The sequence below is a fragment of the Sardina pilchardus genome, chromosome 4 (genome assembly GCF_963854185.1).
Source record: "Sardina pilchardus chromosome 4, fSarPil1.1, whole genome shotgun sequence".
Lineage (NCBI taxonomy): Eukaryota > Metazoa > Chordata > Actinopteri > Clupeiformes > Clupeidae > Sardina > Sardina pilchardus.
Genome location: NC_084997.1, coordinates 11,523,808 through 11,540,506, shown reverse-complemented (window position 1 = coordinate 11,540,506; position 16,699 = coordinate 11,523,808). Strand labels below are relative to the sequence as shown.

At 38.6% G+C, this 16,699-nt stretch overlaps 1 protein-coding gene across 1 annotated transcript in view; it reads left to right on the top strand.

Annotated features, from left to right (window-relative positions):
* Positions 1–16,699, top strand: part of LOC134078306 (titin-like) — a 143,195-nt gene that overhangs the window by 42,275 nt on the left and 84,221 nt on the right. Inside the window, 26 exon segments of the mRNA XM_062534132.1 lie at positions 132–419; positions 622–747; positions 874–1,147; positions 1,240–1,408; positions 1,528–1,599; positions 1,691–1,958; positions 2,055–2,081; positions 2,463–2,672; positions 2,788–2,865; positions 2,958–2,984; positions 3,140–3,199; positions 3,298–3,345; positions 3,731–3,787; positions 4,243–4,314; positions 4,706–4,777; positions 4,983–5,063; positions 5,418–5,951; positions 6,232–6,465; positions 10,281–10,358; positions 10,809–10,850; positions 13,969–14,019; positions 14,111–14,512; positions 14,619–14,888; positions 15,022–15,297; positions 15,386–15,525; positions 15,642–15,768. Coding sequence (XP_062390116.1) covers positions 132–419; positions 622–747; positions 874–1,147; positions 1,240–1,408; positions 1,528–1,599; positions 1,691–1,958; positions 2,055–2,081; positions 2,463–2,672; positions 2,788–2,865; positions 2,958–2,984; positions 3,140–3,199; positions 3,298–3,345; positions 3,731–3,787; positions 4,243–4,314; positions 4,706–4,777; positions 4,983–5,063; positions 5,418–5,951; positions 6,232–6,465; positions 10,281–10,358; positions 10,809–10,850; positions 13,969–14,019; positions 14,111–14,512; positions 14,619–14,888; positions 15,022–15,297; positions 15,386–15,525; positions 15,642–15,768 — 4,083 coding nt within the window.

Sequence of the window (16,699 nt, the reverse complement as noted above, 5' to 3'; positions counted from 1 at the left end):
GTCTGTGTGTGAGATTTAAATAGTCTATAATGGCTTTATTTTATTATTGCACAATATATTGTTAAATACATTTGACCTGTAGTAAATGTCCATCATAATGAACATATTTTCTCCTGTTTTTTCATTCACAGAGCAAAAGACAGCCCCAGTCTTTGACAAGCCTCTTAGGTCAGTGACTGTTATGGAGAGTGACAAGCTCAACCTGAGCTGCCATGTCCGTGGATCTCCTCCTTTGAAGGTTCAGTGGATGAAGGACAGACGGGAACTTGCCTCCTCAGCCAGCATTAAAATCACTTTTGTGGATGGAACACCCAACCTGCAAATCCTCCGCACATCCAAAAATGATGCAGGCGACTACTTGTGCAAGGCCACAAATGATGCCGGCAGTGAATTTACTAAGTGTAAAGTCACCATAAAAGGTAGGTTCTGCTTGTTATTTTTAAGAGACTGCCCAATTCAAACATCTGAAACATGTCAGCATGACCTGCAAGTGACTACCTGTCTATGTTGTTGACCATGAGAATATTTTCATGTTTATTTTGCGCATATGAGTCTGTAAATACGTTATTCCACAGCTTCTTATCGGTTGTCGTATTTGATTCCTAATGTTTATAAACTCAGATAAAACAGCAGCTCCTAAACCTGAAGCTGCTCCAGCTGCTCCAGCTGCTCCAGCTGCTGTCCCAGTGAAGCGATTTGACAACTTGTTCTTTATTGAAGAGCCTAAGACTGTCCAAGTAACTGAGAGTGAGTACCTTAGATTGTTACAATTATGTAGGTTGTTCTTTTTCGATTAAACATTAATGATGATTTGTCATTAATCAGTAAAGAATAGGTTCATTACAATGTGTCTTTGACTGTTCTTATTCTTAGAGGGCACAGCAACCTTCATTGCTAAAGTTGGTGGGGACCCCATCCCCAATGTGAAATGGATGAAGGGCAAGTGGAGACAGGTTACTCATGGTGGTCGCATCTCCATCGAGCAGAAGGGCCAAGAGTCCAAGCTGGAAATCAAAGAGGCTACCAAATCTGACTCCGGACAGTACAGATGTGTTGCATCGAACACACACGGAGAGATTGAATGCAGTGCTGACATGAATGTTACAGAGAGGAAGGAGACTGGTCCTGAGACAGTGACGCTCAAGAAGTGAGTTCTTTAAAAAGTTTTCCTCTGTCTGTTAACTTTCCTGGGGATTTGTTTTGGATCATTCATTTATATATTTGGTTAATTCCGTGTAGGACACCATCAAAGCAGAAAAGTCCAAAGGAGGCTCAAGAAATTAACATTGTTGAGCTGCTGAGGAATGTAGATCCTAAAGAATATGAGAAGTATGCTCGCATGTATGGAATCACTGACTATCGTGGTATCCTCCAAGCTATTGAGCAGTTGAAGAGAGAAAGAGCAGAGGTAAGTTTATAACGAAGTTAAATTGATTACGCCATCTCCATGTTAGTGTTGTCATAACCCCAAGATTGTAGAAGATTAGTGAATATGAAATAACATTTGATAACCTGTTGTCACTACAGGCAGGTGAAAAGGAATCCGATGAAGATTTGACTGCTTTCATGGCTGATTTGCAGAGCAAGATGGAACAGGAGGTCTTTACCATTCTTGCATATGAATGTTACCTTCAGTCACTTAGTATGTCAATGTGGTCTTTGTAAATAACACACTATTACTTCATTGCAGCCTGTGACACTGGTGAAGGATATTTCAGATCAAAGCACACATGAAAACAAGGACGCCGTGTTTGAATGCGTGGTTAAGATCAATTACCCAGAGATTTCTCTCTCTTGGTACAAAGACACAAAGAAGCTGTCAAGTGATGGCAAATACGATGTTAAAGTGTCAGGTGATCGCCATACACTGAAGATCAGTAAATGCCATTCATCAGACCAGGGAAATTATCGGGTTGTGTGTGGACCTCACATCTCAAGTGCTAAGCTGACAGTTCTAGGTAAGTGTTGTCTTCATTTGTTTTTCTTGTTTCAGTTCACATGTTGACTCCTATGTCCAAGTAAATAGTAAGATTGAGCAACATTTATCCACACAGAGTCAAAAGAACAGATGCCACCTTCGGGTAAGGAGGTTTTGCAGACTAATTAAGTGTTGAGCTTAGCTTCGCATTTCTAACAAAATTTCTACTCATTGCAGGATGTATTGATTAAACCAAATAATTTAGAAACATTCTAAACACTGTACTCACTTGTTTTAGATGATGTATTGAAGTGTTTTGTTTTAAATGTCTGTTTTGTGTTAGTTCACTAACCTCTTTCCAGTTGTCTGTGTTTAATGTGTTATTATGTTGTCGTTGGTCACCCTCTATGGTCGTCCTCTTTGGATGTCCTCTGTCTTGAAAAAACTGCCAAGATATGTACAAAACGATGTTTAGATATGTCTAAAACATTTAAAGTCATTATTCGGAAAACAAATCAACACTAGGCTTATTATTTAATTTTAGCTGATCAAATTCAGTTCACCAAACGTATCCAGAACATTGTGGTAAAAGAGCGACAATCAGCAACTTTCGAATGTGAGCTGTCCTTCGACGATGCCACTGTTACCTGGTATAAAGACTCATGGGAACTGAAAGAGAGCCCAAAGTATACCTTCAGGTGTGAAGGAAGACGTCACTTTATGATCATCCGCAATGTAACTGCTGAAGATGAAGGTGTGTAGACAGAAAATATTATATTAGCACTGGTCATTTTAAATATACTTAATCTAACAGACTGTATTTAAAAGAAAAGCTGACATCTGTGATGTCTTCACTCATAACCTTTTAGGCGTATACTCAGTGATTGCACGATTGGAACCCGTTGGTGAAGCTAAGAGCACAGCTGAGCTTTATCTGTCAGGCAAAGGTCGGTAAAGTTATTCGGTTGTAGGCATCTTTTTAATTTTCCCCTTGTAGTGTTGACACGCTAGTAACAGTGTATGTTGCCTCTTCTTACAGAAGTTAATTTAGGAAGGGTTCCTCAAGGTAAGCATTTTTCAGACTGCTGCATTTTCCAGCTCTTAGTTAATGCAATGACTTCATATTTTGACTTAACACTAATAATATATACAGATAGTCAGAATTTTGTTTTTCAAAATAGTTCTGACAGTAACAACATTTACTGTATTCAACTTGTTCAGATGTCCCTGATACATCAATACAAGTTCCTGAAGTGTCCTCCTCTATAGTTAGTTTTAAAGGTAAGAGTGGGACGTTTGTTCTAAATACCTAACAATTATTGTAGCCATTGTTTTTTTTCTTTGATGATCTGAGTAATTTTTGCTCTCTAATTTAAAAGAAGAGACTTCAGAATACTATCACTGCGAACAAAAGACAGAAATAACAGGTATAAAATCTAACATGCATCGTTACATTCATTGCTTTAATTCATTCGGGTGTTGATTTCAAGTCGAGATTTTGAGTCATCATCATCATTATCTTCATCTTCATCTTTGTTAACCTCATCTCTCATCATCCTTTCACCAAAATCATGACATTCACTAAGGCTTTTTGTGTTCAAACTAATTGTTTAACCAACTTAAACAACAGTTTGATCCATGGATTTGAGTGAAACCTTCAATGTAACATAAATTACTAGACCATAACCAAAATATATTTCTTCTGGTGTCAAAAGTTAATAGTGTAAAATCTTTTTCTTTATGCTCAAATAATATGATTATTTTCCCATTTTTTGTATCGCCAATCCTTTTCAACATCTCCCAATATATTAGCGGTTGAAAGTTGGACTGTTCAAGAGGAAACAGTGATTGAGCTCTCTTCAGTTAAAGGTACAACAGGGACCTTCCTTTGTAGTGTTCTACCTTTATATACTGTCCACCATTGGTGGAAAGCATCTTCAAATATTCCTTCTTTACATGTTGTTTGTCACATTATTTGTGTGATATATGTTGTATGTGTAAGTGTCTGAGTGTTTGTTCTTTGAAATACATCTTAATATGCCTTAATTGCTTTCAGCGTGTTTATTGTTCTCTGTTTTCTTCTTCCTGTCATTGACCTTATATATCTTACAACATAAAATAATGAATTTCTAACATAAGCAGCTGTGGTATGCTTCATTTGGATATATTCTATGTACTATCTTTGTAATGATGCTGCTCTTTAGGCTGTGTTATCATGGCTGTCTGTTGTTGTCTACAGGTACCAATATGCCTAAAGATTAACATCTAATAAATGTTCATGTACTGTCTTGCACACATCTAAGTTAACACTCATTTGTTGTCAGAAACAATGAAACCAGTTGAAGAAACTGTTCCAAAAACAACGGTGGGGGTGAGAGAAGAAAAGCCAGTGAAAGGTATAAAGAGAAAAGATGGCTGCTCATGCTAAGTACAGTTTCATGGCACATGGTTAAATTATGCAGGTAGCACTACTAACCCATCTGTCTTCATCTTGTCTTTTGAGAATTTTTTCATGTTTGTGGTCATCATTTTCGTTTATAATCTTCTCATGTTTTATGTTTTTGGTTGTCATTTCTGTCCATAATCTTCTGTCACTCATTCTTCATGTCAAGCATTGTTTTTGAGTGGCATTGTTTTGTGTATGTGTGTGTGTGTGTGTGTCTTTGTCCCCATTTCCATTCCACTTGGCTCTAGACGCTTTTATAACCTTTAAACTTGCCATTGCTAAGATGCTAATGCAAATATGAGCTTTGCTGTTGAGATCTAACAACGCAAATGTTTTTTAAGTACCTGAGGTGAAGAAGCCAGAAGAGAAACCTGTAACAGCAGTGTCACAGGAACCTGCAAAACCAGCCAAAGGTATTCAGCTATGTCTTTTGTGTACACATCTTTTTTCATCTTCTCTGCTTATGAGTGTATGCTTGTCATATCTTCTGTTGATGGTGTTTGTCACTTGATGTTTCTTTTTAAAGTTTCACACAGTTTTGCTTCACTTGCAACATTTTCCCTGTTTAATGTTAGTTTTTGACAACTAGAAAAATATATGCATTGTCATATCTTTAAGTACCTGAAGCCAAGAAGCCTGTGGAAGAAAAGGTGACTCCAGTTAAAACTCCTGAGCAAAAAGAGAAACCACCAACCAAAGGTATTGTCTTTGTGTGTTTTAGTGTCTTTATGTTTGTCTTGATATGGTGACTTATTGTTCATTATGTATGTATGTATTTCTTTGGTTTGTCTTTTGATCCGTCATGAATGTTATGTTAGTATGTTATCTTCAAGTTCAATTGACTCTTCTGTTTGTCAAGTCTGTTTGTTGTATGTTCAATATGTGAAATAAGTGTAGTTAGCAGATAGCTAACATAAATGTTTCATTGTTATATTGTACTGTTTATTGTTCTTTTCTTGAACTGATGCATTCTTTGATTTTGGTCACTCTTACTTGCATCTCTTTTCTCTCTTTACTGGTGTTTTAGTTGCTAATGACTTTTTGTATCGCCAGCCATGGAATTTAAACCACAGGCACCATCTGAGCCAGTTGTAGAATCCAAGCCTGAACCCGCAGCTGCTCCCAAGGCTGAGCCCAAGCCTGAACCAAAGCCTGAACCTAAGCTGGAACCTAAGGCTGAACCTAAGGCTCCACCAAAGCCTGAACCAAAGGCTCCACCAAAGCCTGAACCTAAGGTGGAAGTGAAGGCTGAACCTAAGGCTGAGCCCAAGGCTGCAGCTAAGCCTGAACTTAAGGTTGAGCCCAAAACTGAACCAAAGGCTGCACCACAGCCTGAACCTAAGGTTCAGCCCAAAACTGAACCAAAGGCTGCACCAAAGCCTGAGCCTAAAATAGAACCCAAGCCAGAGCCAAAGGCTGCACCTAAGGCCGAACCTAAGGCCGAACCCAAGCCAGAGCCAAAGGCTGCACCTAAGGCCGAACCTAAGGCCGAACCTAAGGCTACACCTAAGGCCGAACCTAAGGCCGAACCTAAGGCTGCACCTAAGGCCGAACCTAAACCTGAACCTAAGGCTTCAGCTACTGAAGGTATTGTTGGAATGTTTCCTATGTGTTCTACCTGTTATGTGTTTGTGTTCCTTGTATTTATGTATTTCTTGAATAGTTTGTGTTTAACTTTACTTGATTATGTATGTTCAACTATGTGTAATGTCATTCTCTTTGTCAAAGTACATTTGTCAATGTATTTTTCAGTATGCAATCTTTCTTTTGTGCTTAAATGGCATACCTGTGTATGTCTGGTAAATGGTTTATGTTCACTTGCTAATGAGTGTGTCTGCTCGCCTCTTAAACACATATTCTTCAAAAGCACCAAAAGCTCCCAAGAAACAAGAAGCTCCAAAGCAGCCACCTATAGGTACTAAAAAGGAGGTGGCTTCCCTGCCAATTTCTCCTCCAGCTGAAAAACCAAAAAAGGTTGAACCAACCCCAAAAGATGTCTCTACACCAGTTGAAAAACCAAAGGTGGAACCACCAAAAGCAGTGGTTCCTAAACCTGCTACTGTGGAGAAACAAGTTGAACCAGAAATTGCTTCACCTAAAGGTATTGCCTTTTTAAGAGCATTAGTATTATATTTGCTCTTATGTGTAGAATCATTCTTTGTTTGATTCTACATTGTGGTTTCTTATTCTCTTGCTAATTACTCTTTATTGCATGTGATTTGTCTTATCATTGTGGTGTCAAAGTTTTCTTCTCTTTAAATTCTTATGCCTTTTATGCATGTTATAATGCATTGAGGTCTTTACAGTAAGACTAGGTATATGTTGTGGTGGAAAAGGCAACAACAGTTGTACAAATGTTTCTTTTAAACAACAGTTGCAACAGATTTGAAACAGCAAGACATTTTGCAACTCCCTGTTGAGAAACCAGCACCTGCACCAGTTGAGACAGCAAAAACGGTGGTACCGCTACCTGCTGTAAAGACACAGAAGGTAGAACCAGTTAAACAAACAGAGGTGGAGCATGCACCACCTATGCCTCTTGAAACAAAGAGGGCTGAACCCATCAAACAACAAGAGGCTGTTCCTACTTCAGTTGAAAAAACAAAGGTGGAAACACCAAAACCTGAACATAAGCCCATTCCTGTTGCAAAAAAGGTTGAACCAGTGACTCCAAAAGATGTCTCTACACCAGCTGAAAAACCAAAGGTGGAAACACCAAAGCCTGAACCTAAGGCCATCCCTGTTGCAAAAAAGGTCGAACCAGTGACCCCAAAAGATGTCTCTACACCAGCTGAAAAACCAAAGGTGGAAACACCAAAGCCTGAACCTAAGGCGATCCCTGTTGTAAAAAAGGTTGAACCAGTGACCCCAAAAGATGTCTCGACACCAGTTGAAAAGCTGGTGGAGCCACCAAAAGCAGTGGTTCCTAAACCTGCTACTGTCGAGAAACAAGTTGAACCAGTGAAGCAAAAAGATGTTCCTCTGGTTCCTACCACAAAGGTAGAACCAACAAAACCAAAAGAACCTGTGCCCTCACCTGTTGAGAAACCCAAGGTAGAAAGGGCTAAACCAGAGGAACCTAAGATAGAACCACTGAAACAAAAAGAATCTGTTTCTCCAAAAGAAGTTCCCAAGCCAACAGGTATCTTTTTTAGTGTTTATGCATCTTTTATTGATCTTAGTATCCTCTTTTGTATGAATATTGCACGCATAGTGCGCATATGTGTAATCTTAAAAAGCACACATTGTGTTTCCTCTTTCTTTAAAATGCTCTTTGAGCTTATGCATGGTGTTTTGGTATGTGCTCCATTTTCCTCTTGTCTCTTTATCCCTGTAATGTTTGTTTGTATGTCTGTCTGTCTGTCTGTCTGTCTCAAAGTTATTGAATTAAAAAAGACAGAAGTGCCAGCAGAGAAAATAGATGTAACTAAACCTAAAAAGGACACGGAGATAACTCATACTGAAGGTAGGATTGAGGCCACTGATATACTTTATAGATGTCCATTTTGTATTTGTTATGCAGTTTAGTCAAAGCATTTATTCAGTTGAATTCAGTCATCTTATGGATTGAATTCACCCAGACTGTGTATAGTACTTCAGTGTTTTAGTTAAACTATTGATATGATTAATGTATTATCTACAGGCCTAATTTGCCTAGTACTAAGTGTACTGTCCTTATGATAATAATATGTTGTCCCTTTATGTTGTCTGTTTGTTTTCACCGCTTCATGGTGAAATCTTGCGTTTATTACATCTTCAAAGTCAATACAACTTCTGCAAGAATTGAAGAAAGGTCTTTGGTAATTGAGAAGAAGGATCTCAAAGACTCATTTGAAGATTTGTCAGATGACAGCACATTAGTGATGTCTACCCAAGTGGTTTTACAGCAAGAACTTATCCATGAAACGATAGAGTATCCAAAACTATTCCTAAAGGATGAAACTAAGACAGATGTTAAAGTGGAGATAATGGCTCAAGAGGTAGTTTTAGAGCAAGAAACCATCCACAAAACAGTTGATTACCCCAAAGAGAATGAAGATGAGGATAGGGAAGAATGGAAACCTGAAGTCAAGGTTAAAGAAGCAGTCATAGAGAAACAGGAGTGCCCAAAAGAATACCAAAAGGCTAAGCTTAAGGCTGAGCCTGTGGCTAAAGAAATGGTTATGAGGCAGAAAGCCATCCATGAAACAGTTGAATACCCAAAACAGTTCATCAAGGATGAAGCTAAGACAGAAGTCAAAGTTGAGGTCGAGGCTCAGGAGGTAGGTTTAGAGCAAGAAACCATTCACAAAACAATTGAGCACCCCAGAGAATACAAGGATGAGGGTAGGGAAAAAATTAAACCTGAAGTCAAGGTTAAAGAAACAGTCGTAGAGAAACAGGAGTCCCCAAAAGAATATCAAAAGGCTAAGCTGCAGGCAGAGCCTATGGCTCAAGAAATGGTTTTAAAGCAGAAAGTCATCCATGAAACAGTCGAATACCCAAAACAGTTAATCAAGGATAAAGCTAAGGCAGAAGTCAAAGTTGAGGTCAAGGCTCAAAAAACCATCCATAAAATAACTGAGCACCCCAAAGAGTACAAGGATGAAGGTAGGGAAGAATGGACACCTGAAGTCAAGGTTACAGAAACAGTTATAGAGAAACAAGAGTTCCTAAAAGAATACCAAAAGGCTAAGGCAGATTTGAAGGCAGAGCCTATGGCTCAAGAATCAGTTTACCAAACAGATGAGAAGACTGAGCCGAGGGAAATATTGAAATCGGAAGTCAAGTCTGAGGACACAGTGTTAGAGAAGCAGGAATCCCCCAAAAAGTACCAAAACACTGAACCTGAGGCAGAATTCAAAGTTGAAGCCAAGGCTGAAAAAACAGGTGTACCTCAAGAAATTATCCATGAAACAGCAGCGTGTCAAAAAACAGTAGTTAAATTGTCTGCAACAGGGAATTTAGTCAGTGAAGAAAAAGTCCAGTACAGTATGACTGTTGAAACAGAGAAAATAGCTTCTCTCGAAGAACAGGAGAAACAGACCATATCTCGCAAGGAAGACATAGGTAAAGAAAATCAGAGAGGGACTATTATACAAACCAAAGACTCAACCAAGAAGAAAGAAGACTATTACTCTTCAAAAGAGCCTGTTACCTTGAGAACAGAACCTTCTCTCCCTGAAAAGGACGACACAGTCGGCAGTTTTGCGACTAGGTCCAGTCCATCAACAGTCTCCAAAAAGAGTGAGAAGGTTCTTCAAAAGTCTCCTCACAGTGAAATAACAAGCATTGAAGGAAGACCCTTAACCGAAGGAAGTAAAAATTCATTGAGAGAACATACTGCACCTGTGAAAGGTATTTGTAAAGGCAGCTTAGGCTGCACTCTTAGACGTACAGTCTTCCTCTTTTTCTTCTTCATTTCTTCTTCATTACATGGTCATCATCATTCTTATGAATCCACTCTTTTAACTCTTTATTATATATATTTTTGTACACATTTTTGCCTTGATTTGTTTATTTACGTTTCTTTGAATACTTGTGTAGTGTCCATGTGTCTTCTCTTTATATTGTGTTTGTCTTTGTTTAGATCCTCTTTCTTAATGTGTTATTAAAATGTATGGTCAATCTTCTTAGACCACAGTGTACCTGTTGAAGCTGAAACACCTGTTTCAGAAGAAATTGAAAAAGGTATATGAAACACCAAGGAAAATCTTTTTGATTTGTTTGATGTCTTACTCTTGATTGTGAGAGTATACAATGTGTGCATACTGTATGTGGTTGTGTCTGTGTTTGTGTGTGTATTTGTTGTCATAAACAGTCTTGTTTTGTCAGTGTGTAAGATTCATAAACTTACATAATCCCCATAACCAGTCTTTACCTGTATAGTCATGTCCTGCATGTACCCATTATATCTTGGCATACTTCTCTTCAAAGTGACTCCTGTGGAGAAGAAAGCTTCACCTAAGACACCAACAGAAATTCCTATGAAAGAGACGGTTTCCCCTCCAGAAGGTATAATCTTATTCTTATGGTGTTTTTGTCTACTTGTCTGTTGTGTGGTGTATGTATTTGTTACATGTTTCAGGTCATTTTCCAAGCTAACGAATGTCTTGATGAAAGTCTTATTTTTTTCTTTGCTTTTCTTTATTTTTTTCTTTACTCAAATAGCTTCCTCACCTGTTACTGTACATAGCATCTTCACTTATCTTTCAATAATTCTTGAAGAACTCACCTTGCTTTTTTGCAGAAGTTTTAATACCTATTTTGATTTTAATGATTATCTTTAAGAAATCCACTTTAAGCATTGATCTGCACAACTAGAATTAAATCAGTAGTGCGCCATTTTTACTGTACTAATTTCAACTAACACAATGCTTACTGAGCTTCACAGGAATCCTACCCAGTTGGTGAAAATGTCTGTGATTTCTGAAATTATTAAACTTTCTCTAATTTTGGAAATAGGTCCGGGCGATGCAACACAGGCCCCTGGACCAGTCAGGAAAGGTATGATAATATCTGCAATTGAAATCTTCATATCCACATGCATGGATGCTGATATAGACATACAGAACACATATAGATGTTATTTTATTTATTCAAATACTGAACCGGTTCTGAAATTCAAGCATCTAGTTTGTCTATATATTTGTGGAATATATCAATTATGTCACTTGTCTATGTGTTTTTAGTAGCTTGTTTGTCATGATGGTAAATATTTTTGGTCTGTTTTAGTTTGTGTTGTCTTTGGTATAACTGTGCTGTTTTGTCAGTGTTCAACCGTTGTGTCATTTTTTTGTGTACAATTATCAGAAAAAGCAAAACAAAAGGGTAAAGTTCGTGTTGAGGAAGAAGAGAAATTTGAAATACCAACTCTAAAGAAGGTTACGAAAATAGCATCTAAGGGCCAAGAAGAGGAACATGAAGTCATTTCACTGAAAAAAATGATCAAGCCTCCACATGTTGAAGAGCAGACACAGCTTGGAATAATACTCAAGTCAGTTGAAAAAACTGAAACTTATGAAAAAAGGACAGAGATTTATTCTGAGGCTGTATCTGGAGTCACAGTAACAAGTCGCTTCGAATCAGAGGAGAGCCCTATTCCATATGAAGTTACTAAGAGAACTGAGACCATGTCAAGTTCTTTGGAGAAGAAAACTGAAGAACAAGTACAAGTGAGTAAAATTGCAGATGATCTTCCTAAGATTGCCACTAAGAAATCATCAGATGTGGTGGATAGAACCGCCAAGGTTGAGAAGACTGAGGAAAAACATGATGTCAAGAAAACTCAGAAGAAGACTCTTAAAGAAGACCAACCTGATACCCCATCCTTAGTGAAAAAGAAAGTAACCAAACTACCACTGAAAGAGCAAGAGCAGGAAACAGTTAAGCTAAAGCCATTTGCTAAGCCTGATAAGCCAGATGAACATGAGTTTGAGAAAACAATTAAAAGTGAAGATAGAGAGCATGCCACTTTCCATAGAAGTGAGATAACATTAAAAGATAAGCCAGCCACAGAGCAAGGTGACCAGTTTCCAGCCAAGCAACAGTTGATGGAGGTTAGCACAGAAGAAGAGTCTTTTGTTTCCAAAGATGAAAAAGTAGAGGAAAAGGTTGATATCAAGAAACGCAAGACACCAAAAGATGAGGAGGAATCCAAAACTCCTGGTTTAGTTCGGAAGAAAATATCAAAGTTACCATCTAGTGAAACAGAACAGGAAGTTGTAAAATTGAAACCATTTGATAAACCCTCTAAGCAAGATACTGATAAAGAAAGAAAAGACAGTATTAAAGAGTCCAAAGAAAGAGAACCTATTACTTTCAAAAAGAGTGAAAGGGTAGTAGAAGGCGATACAATCAAGCCTGTTGCAGAAAAAATACAGCCAGATGTGCCTAAAGATACTGCTCCTGAAAAACCTCCAGTTTCAGATAAAGTAAGTGAAGTTCCGAAAGTAGAAGAAAAGGCAGCTGTTAAGAAAGCTAAAACGCCAAAGGATGAGGAACCTAAGGCTCCAGGCTTAGCACCAAAGAAAATAACTAAGTTACCATCAAGTGAAAAAGAACAGGAAATAGTCAAATTGAAGCCATTTGATAAACCAGCTAAGCAAAATACTGATAAAGAAAGAAAAGACAGTATTAAAGAGTCCAAAGAAAGAGAACCTATTACTTTCAAAAAGAGTGAAAGGTCAGTAGAAGGCGATACAATCAAAGGGCCTGTTGCAGAAAAAATACAGCCAGATGTGCCTAAAGATACTGCTCCTGAAAAACTTCCAGTTTCCGATAAAGTAAGTGAAGTTCCGAAAGTAGAAGAAAAGGCAGCTGTTAAGAAAGCTAAAACGCCAAAGGATGATGAACCTAAGGCTCCAGGCTTAGCACCAAAGAAAATAACTAAGTTACCATCAAGTGAAAAAGAACAGGAAATAGCCCAATTGAAGCCGGTTGAGAGACCTGGTAAACAAGAGAGTGGTGAATTAAAACCAGAGAAGAAAGCCCCTGAGAAGGAACAAGAGCACATTGCCTTCCAGCGAGATGATCGACCTCCAAAAGATGAAATAGTGAAAGAATCTGAGAAGCAACCCATGAAAGTTGAGAAACTTGCAACACCAGACAAAAAGTCAGAGATTACTGAAAAGGAAGATTTACCTTGCGAACCAGAGCAAAAGCCAACTCCCAAGAAAGTAAGTCCTGTGAAGAAAACTGAAGTGAGCCCAAGATCAGAGGATAAGCCAGCTTTACAGAAAAAGGCTGGACAATTGTGCAAAGATTCAAAGGAAAAAGAAGAAATTACCATGAAGCCAGTTGAACTCACAAAGAAAATTGAGTTAAAAAAGACGCCTTCACCACAGGTTGAGAAATTAAAACCAAAAGCAGGTGAATCTGTTCCAGTGGAGAGAAGACCAAGTGGTGACATCAAAAGGTTGCCAAAGAAGGTCTCACCCAAGGACTCAATTGAGTCTGTCACTTTGAAAAAAGCTCCAAAGAAAGCTTCACCATTAGAAGAAGCCATAAAGACTGAGAAAGATAAGTTGCCTGCAACAGCAGTATTGTCACCTTCAGTTGTGCAGATGAGAAAGATTTCAACTCAGAACGAAGAAGAGGTTGAAGAACTTCAGGCAGAAGCACAGGAGGAAGAGGATTCCTGGGGTTGGGAACTTGCTCCAAGTGATGACTGGGAAGGTGAATTGGAAGAGGGGGCTGTTGAGACTCCTGGATTTGGTGGGAGGCGAGGTGAGAGTTTGGCTGAAAAATATCAACACTGACTCCTCATCGCTCTCAATGGACACATTTCATCGCCAATAATATTCATCCATCTAAATTTTCATTTTTCCATCTCCTCATCTTTTTAAACCTTGTTTGTGACGTTCTGTTCTCACCTTTTCTGTTGTTTGTGTCATAACTGTGTTGTTTGTCATGACTGTGTTATTGTTTGTGTCGTCCTTGGTGTTCCATTTCGTAATCTCCATTCATAAAGAAATATCCACCATCATTGTTTTTCATTCCATGGTCTTTTAATGTCATGAAAAAATGCTTACTAATGTGTTCATAAGTGCAATCATATCTGCTGGGCTTTCTCAACATCCATGATTTGGGAGTTGGATATATGGTAATCAACTCTATTCTATAGATGGAACGCCAAAGGATGATGCTGGTCCAGGTAGAGGTAGAGGACTGAAACGTGAGTATTTAAAAATCTTTTTGCAAAATGCAATTCACAATGACCAATATAGGCAGATTTAAGTATATCTATATACATATCCTTTTTTCAGCGAGACAAACACCATCCCCTGGTGAGGGTGGCAGAGGCAGAGGACTGAAGCCTGGTGCAGGCAAACCACCTCCTGAGGAGCCAGCTTTTGCTGGTTTTAAACTGAAGGCAGTGCCGCTGAAGTTCACCAAACCACTGAAAGATATTGAGCTGAAAGAGGCGGAGTCTGATGTTGGTGCCTCTGCTGTGTTTGAGTGTGAGCTGACCCCCTCCACTGCTGTAACCACATGGATGAAGGACGGCAGCAACTTGAGGGAGAGTCCCAAGCACAAGTTCACTTCTGACGGCAAGGACCGTAAGCTGACAATCATTGATGTCCAGCTTGCTGACGCTGGTGAATACACATGTGTTGCCAAGAATGCAGGCAAAGAGGCCACTTCTGTTGCCAAGCTGATTGTTGAAGGTAAGTTTTTAGAAACAAAGTTGAAAAATTCTCTGAAAAGCTCAGTTAATATACAGGTTATTAATGAAAGTGTTTTGTAATGATTATTTACTCTTTGCAATTACAGAGCTGCCAGTTAAGTTCACTAAGACTCTTGAAGAAGAAACATCTGCTCTCAAGGGTCAGCCTCTGTACCTTACGTGTGAGTTGAACAAAGAGAGAGACGTGATATGGAAGAGGAATGGAGAGGTACTGAAACCAATAACTGGAAAGGTCCATATCAATGTCATCGGAATGCAACATGCAGTGACAATTCAAAAAAGTGATGAAGACGATACCGGTGTTTACAGTTGCGAAGTGGCTGACATTTCCACCAAGACAGATGTCAAAGTAATCGGTAAGAATGTGACTTCAATGACAATATAGTATTGCGCTGCAACATTCCCAAATGCAGGGTTTTATTAGCATATGACATTACAATCACACTTTCATTCGTAATCCTTAAAAAATGATCTATATTTACCTCACAGAAATCATCAAAGACTGGATTGTAAAGCCACTGAGGGATCAGCATGTCAAACCCAAAGCTCGTGCTGCCTTCAAGTGTGAGCTCTTCAAGGAGACTCCCAACTGGAAGTGGTTCCATGGAGACACAGAAATTCCAAAAGATCCCACAGACAAGACTGAGGTTATTAAGGATGGCAAAGAGATCACTCTGAACATCAAAAATGCGTCCCCTGATGACATTGGGGAGTATTCCTTGGAAGTTGAGGGACGTAGATATGCTGCAAAGCTGACACTTGGAGGTTAGTATGTGTTTCTGTCTTTTTCTGTTGTTGTAAAGGTCTCAAATGGATATGGTCTTATACTGTCGGTATAATTACCTGTTCTCAGAACGTGAGGCTGAGATTCTGAAGCCCGTTGAAAGTGTGGAAATTGTTGAGAAGGAGGAAGCTCACTTTAAGTGTGAAATCTCTGAGGATGATATTCCTGGAGAATGGAAACTCAAGGGACAAGTTCTGACTAGATCACCGGTAAGGTTTATTTTGTGATTGCTATCTATTAATTTCCCAGAAGAAACATAATTATGTACTTTGACATAAATGGGAAAATAATGTGCTCTGTTTGATTGTTTCTGTTTGTTCATCAGACATGTGATATCAGAATGGAGGGAACAAAGAGATTCCTCTCTCTAAAAAATGTCCAGCTTGATCAAGCTGGTGAAGTGTCTTACCAGGCTCTGAATGCCATAACAAGTGCAGTGCTCACTGTCAATGGTAAGTGTATATACCCACAAGAAATATGCTGTTGCTCAAGGCAACCTGAAACCAAACTGTCACGAAGTATTGAAATAACCCTGAGGACTGTTTCTATTCACACCTCTCAGAGCTGGAAATCGCCTTCACAGTGCCTTTGGAGAATATTTCTGTGCATGAAAAGAAACAGGCAAAGTTTGAATGTACCCTCAATAAGGAAGTGACTAAGGTCATGTGGTTTAGAGGCACTGATATAATAACATCTTCCACTAAATATGAAATCATTGATGATGGATTTAAACATATATTGGTTGTAAACCAGTGTGAGTTTGATGATGAGGAAACTTTCACAATTGAAGTCATGGGCAAAAGGTCTTCGTCCGATCTTATTGTGGAGGGTGAGTTTTCTGATGTTGCAGTTTGTTTGCTTCATTGGACTTAAAAGCTTAAAAGAGTAGTACATTTTACATACTATTTTTAAATACTGCAATAATTAGATTATTTCTTCATTATTAATTAACATAATGTATTTCTATATGTTTAATATCCACTGTAGTTTTATATCATCCTTAGGATAAGTAAGCCTAAATGTATGTGTTATGCCCTGAATCAATGCATTATAGGCATGAGGCTCAAGTTCGTCACACCATTGTCGGATCAAACTGTAAAGGAAACTGAAACTGCTCGGTTTGAGCTTGAACTCTCACATGAGAATATTCCCATTACATGGTACAAAAATGAAATAAAACTCCACCCAAGCCGAACGGTGGTAAGCCATGTTGAAGGAACGAAACATGTATTAGAAATAAAGGATGTCACTCTAGATGACACCTGCCAAATTAAGGCAGAGGCAGAGACTAAAGGAATATCTACAACTGCCAACCTGAAGGTCATAGGTAACCTTGTTTTTGTTGTTGTATTTTTTCTCTGTTTTTCTGTTTCTTTCTTTCTA